General features: G+C 37.2%; 1 protein-coding gene across 1 annotated transcript; it reads right to left on the reverse strand.

The window, feature by feature from the left end:
- Nucleotides 1–3,316: 3,316 nt before the first annotated feature.
- LOC113357215 (homeobox-leucine zipper protein ATHB-22-like) lies at nucleotides 3,317–4,097 on the reverse strand. Its single transcript, XM_026600555.1, has 2 exons — nucleotides 3,702–4,097; nucleotides 3,317–3,604 (listed from the first exon to the last, which is right to left on the reverse strand). Exons 1-2 carry the CDS (start codon nucleotides 4,095–4,097, stop codon nucleotides 3,317–3,319), a joined length of 684 nt encoding a protein of 227 aa, XP_026456340.1.
- Between the last annotated feature and the right edge of the window lie 1,010 nt (nucleotides 4,098–5,107).

The following is a 5,107-nucleotide window of genomic DNA, read 5'->3' on the forward strand; positions in this document are numbered from 1 at the left end:
AAGTTTCAATCTAAAAGTAGCTACAACTACCAACCTCTTGTTGAAGATGTTGGTTTTCCTCTGAGACAATTTTGTAATCCTGCTGAAGTACACTGTATAGTCGTTCGAGTTATTTTCCTTTCAGCTTAGCACGTCGATTTTGAAACCATATCGTAACTTGACGAGGATGAAGTCCTAGTTCCTTGGACAGATTCATCTTCTTTTCCGGATCCAACTTCGTTCTGTTCTTTCTTAGCTCGGTAGTTCTACCAGCTAGCTAGGGTTGGTTATAACTTTTATGTTTTGGAGTAGAAAGTGTAGCGAGAGACAATAAATCACCTTTTCATAAATTGTCACTACACAACTGAAGTGTGGATGGTACCTGTGGTGAGTGGCTGGAGTTGGGTTATGCCCGACACCATCCCGCTTTTGTTCGAACAGTGGTCAACAGTGAGATTCAATGATATGGGTGCTGCAATATGGAAAATGATGCTTCATGCGACGTTATGGCAAGTTTGGAAAGAACGGAACAACATGATTTTTTCCGACAAGTCCAAATCTCCTCATGCGCTGGCTTGTATTATTAAAGCATCAATCTTCTCTTGGGTCAGGGCTTTTAACGCTGAGTATGAAGTTCCTTTTAGCAGCTGGATGTCCAGTTGGGATATTCTAATTTATTTATATGGCAGCCACCTTGAATTTGGTTGCTTAAAATCGGTCTCTAATGCTTTTCCAGGCTTAGAACCAAAATGTAATTTGTAATCTTTGTACAGTTTCGTTTTTTTCAATTAAATCCCCTATTTCAAAAAAAAGAAAAAAAGGAAGCGTAGCGAGGAGAACGCGTTCTTGAGTGTTGACTGGCTATTGAACAAAACATAGTCAGCGGGGGATTCGTGCTGTATTAATCGTTATGTAATCTCCTTTTCATTGCAGTACTGAGAACCAAGATGTCGGCTACTTGGGAGTAACCCTACTTGGTACTGGTAGGTAGGACTTGCACAGCTGCTTTTGTTTTTTCTTGAGAATTTGCAGACTTCCTGTCCCAAGAAATGTAACCCTCGGCTCCATTAAAACAACGAACAAAGACGGAGCATTTCTCACCCAGCATCTCCAATGAAACATTCAAAATATCCTAACTTAATTGGGGGCCATCGAAATTAATTGGAGCCATGCACTAGAGGACAAAAAAGATCACCAGAACCTAATTTGGATCACCCCTTATAAAAATATTTTTAAATGGCTAAAATGCCCCTAAATGATTAGAGTTAAAATTTAATTAATTAGTGATAACCTTAATTAATTAGAGTTTAATATTTTTTTTCCAGATTTTTTGTCTGTAATTTTTAGTCTAATTTTTTTTTTTGCCTAGATAATATGAAAAATCCTCAAGGTATTAAAAATTTTCATTGACGACCCTCAACAGTCGTTAATGTTTAGACTGTTTAAGTGACGATTCTAAACTGTCGAAGATTCATTAATGGCGGAAATGTACGATAATTTTGGGTCGTCATAAAAATGATCAATTCCCTGACGACCCTTTGGAAGGGTCGTTACTGTTTTGGATACGCATTTGACGACTTAAACAGTCGTTAATGTTTTAGAAATGTCGTTATAGACTGTCGTTAATTTCTAAAAAGAGTCGTTAGTGTATGACAGTTTAGAGTCGTTATTGTTTTGATCATGATGTATATGACGACCCTAAACTGTCGTTAATGTCGGTGAAGGGTCGTTAACGAGGGTCGTTACTTGAAAAATAAAATATTAATCAAGGGTAAAATAGTATATTCATCTTCCGATTATTACACTCCTGAAAAATTTGGGGGGCAAACAAAATTCCATGACCCCCAATTAGAAACCATGGCCCCCAATTAAGATAGGCAAAATATCTTAAATATAAGGCCACATAGGATTTTTCAGGATTTAAGAAAAAAAAACATCTCCAATGAAAATGTGAAGGGAGAAAGTAAAGATGATGTGTCTGGTAGTTATGTAGACATTCGCAAAGCTATCTTTTAGTTTTAGAGGTTCTCCTAGAAGACGTGAAGATCCTAGTCATCATTATTAATGGTTATGATTAGTTATATGATTTGGATCCATGATTTAAAAAGTTCAAAATTAAAGAAATACAATATGTGGTTGGAGATGTTTTTCTTTCATCTCCTCAAATTAAGGAAAATTTGACATTCACATTAGAAAAAACAACTTCCACAAAAAATGCACACCAATCACCATTGGAGATGCTCTTAACTAGAGGAAGGTAGAGAAAGAAAAAAAATCAATTGCAAAATTGAAGTGATTGAGGTTTCTATTTAGAGAACTTTGTAACGGAACGGGTCAATGCTGCCAACAATTTAGAATATGAAACTTAGAGAGAATACCTAGTAACCACACTGTTTTGATACATATAAGTTTCTCCAAATGTTTTGATACATATAAGTTTCTCCAAATTTTCATTCAGTGGTTCTTCATGAACCGTAGTTTTAAATCACGCCAAAACAACGCAGACACAGAAAATATGGGCCTCGCGGGCTGGAGAAAAAACACGGGCCCAGTTTGTGGTTTTAATGTGAGGTGGTGGTTTCTATAGAGTCCAACAAAAACACGGTCTGTTAAGACTTTTTGATTTTCATTGCCTTCTGCAATTGAAGCAACACCATTTTTTAATCTGATTTTTCATAACGTGGCACTTTTGCCTCACATGAGTTTAACTACATTGATAGCCTGTCATAAAGTAACATTGATAGAAGGACAATGGTTTTTTCTTTTCCTTTTTTTCTTGTTGTTGGGGTCTTAGATTCACTATGCATGCATTTGATGAAAAAAGAAGGTACATATGTTTTAGCTGATCATATAAGATTGCTTGGTTAATTAAGTTATTGTGGCACTAAACGGGACATTCTATATGGTTTGTGGCACTAAACGGGACATTGTCGTCTGCTTGTTTATGGGTAGTTGTCTTAGTTTTAGTTAATTTTGTTATGGGTGGTTGTCTTAGTTTTAGTTAATTTTAACAATAAAGTTAAAATTAGGAGTTGATTGAAAAAAAAAAAATTCTACAAACTCTGCAAAGAAAGTTGAAGGAACGCACTAATAGATTTTTTGTGCCTCTATTTTCAACAAAAATCCATAGGAAATACATGATATGGTTAACAGAAGGTGAGTTTTCACATGTTTTCCCATGATTGTCCCAAGTGCAACCACTTAGAATCCGCACAAGTGGGAAAAAATACATCATAGAAACTTATTTTCTAGAGTGAAATACTGTAGTCTGTGCAAGGCTTGCACAACTTATTTATTCTAAGACCTTGAGGGAACACCTTGTAATATTTATTGTAAACTAGGACGCGTGGGGATGGACTGCTGGAGCCAAGGTAAGCCAGGCCCTGGTTCCACTCATGCCTTCATTGCTGAACAAATAACTATTGTTCCATGAAATCTTTGTGTTTGAGTTACCGGTTTGTCTTTTCTCTACATCATTTGAGCATTGACCTGCAACAGAAGTCCAGGTACTCTCATGAGCAGTAATATTGTTACTCTCAGCTTGCAGTAGCGACCCTTGTTTCATGAATCCTATAGAAGCTTGCATGGACTGGAGACCATCAAGCTTGTCTTTGAGTTCCATAACCTTAATTATTACATGTATATACATGTAATACCCTGTCAGTATTCATATATACGCACACCAAATTTTCATATACATACTCGTAGCTATGACTACTAACCTCTTGCTGAAGATGTTGGTTTTCCCTTGAGACGATTTCGTAATCCTGCTGAAGTACATTGTATAGTCGTTCGAGTTGTTTTCCTTTCAGCTTAGCACGTCGATTTTGAAACCATACGGTAACTTGGCGAGGATGAATTCCTAGTTCCTTTGACAGCTTCAGTTTCTTTTCCGGATCCAACTTAGTTCTATTCTTTGGCAGCTCAGCAATTCTACCAGGTGGCTGCTGCTTCTCTAGCTCTATCTCCTCCTGGAAACTCATTTCCAGTGCATCTACCTGTTCAATCGTCAACATATTCTTCTTTCTTGTCATATCCACTTGGTTGTTAATGATGTTTGCTTCATGAACTCCTACACCATTTTCAGCCTCATGATGATCATTCACACAACTAGACATATATAATTTCATCGTCTCTTCTAGCTAATTAGCATATATGTGAAACGCGTACGTGTATATAAATATACAAAAAGGAAAACTGTAATATACATACAAACCTGGAAATATCGAGGGACCAGCAAAGTAGTCACATGAATAGTGATAACCACCATTAACAATGTTTTGTGGTTGTTCTCCTCCTACTGCTATTGAGAAAGGAATTTGGCCATTTCTAATTACTGCAGTGTCGTTGTAGCATACATAGTTCAAATTAACCATTATATATAACTGATAAAAGAGTGGGTTGGGCGGTGTAAGTAGGCCTAAGTAAAACCTAGTTTTAAGAGTGACTATAGATAACCAAAACTACCCGATTATCCATCTATTTATACTACTACTATATAGTACATATTTGTCTATACCATAAAAACAAAGAGATGTATCGAGAAACCGAGATCCATGAATGCATGCAAAGAAAGCGACTCCACAGTTATTACACGGTGGAGATAACAAGCAATTGAAATGAGATACAGATAAAAAAAAATCCAACTCCAACAGAAAAATTTCATAGATTGGTAGATAGATGTAAAGTACGCGTTGCCATCAAAGAGTCCTATTATATCCAGGGACTGTGTTAGAATACGGGCATCCAACTCAAAACCAATTGGCAATGAGTGGAGAGGCCCATAGAGTTATAAATTGCAGGATCTTAGATTGCCCATACTATGTGGGACTAATAATCTCAACACGCCCCCTCACGTGTAGCCTCGTTGGGTCTAACACGTGGACAATAAATCGGGTGACGCGGAGTAAAGGCGCGGTCAAACGACTCGTCGCAAATAGCCTGCTCTGATACCATGTTAGAATACGGGCATCCAACTCAAAACCAATTGGCAATGAATGGAGAGGCCCACAGAGTTATAAATTGCAGGATCTTAGATTACCCATACTATGTGGGACTAATAATCTCAACAGACTGCCGTAATGACCATCTTCCATTACCGAACTGACTTCTAAGGTCCATGTATGTT

Source organism: Papaver somniferum, chromosome 1, assembly GCF_003573695.1.
Source record: "Papaver somniferum cultivar HN1 chromosome 1, ASM357369v1, whole genome shotgun sequence".
NCBI lineage: Eukaryota > Viridiplantae > Streptophyta > Magnoliopsida > Ranunculales > Papaveraceae > Papaver > Papaver somniferum.

Bases quoted from the DNA above. Each gene is read 5' to 3' on its own strand.
- LOC113357215 (XM_026600555.1), bottom strand. From the start codon at position 4,097: ATGTCTAGTTGTGTGAATGATCATCATGAGGCTGAAAATGGTGTAGGA. The intron at 3,605-3,701 runs GTTAGTAGTCAT...GTAATAATTAAG, and splicing joins ACCAACATCTTCAGCAAGAG to GTTATGGAACTCAAAGACAA.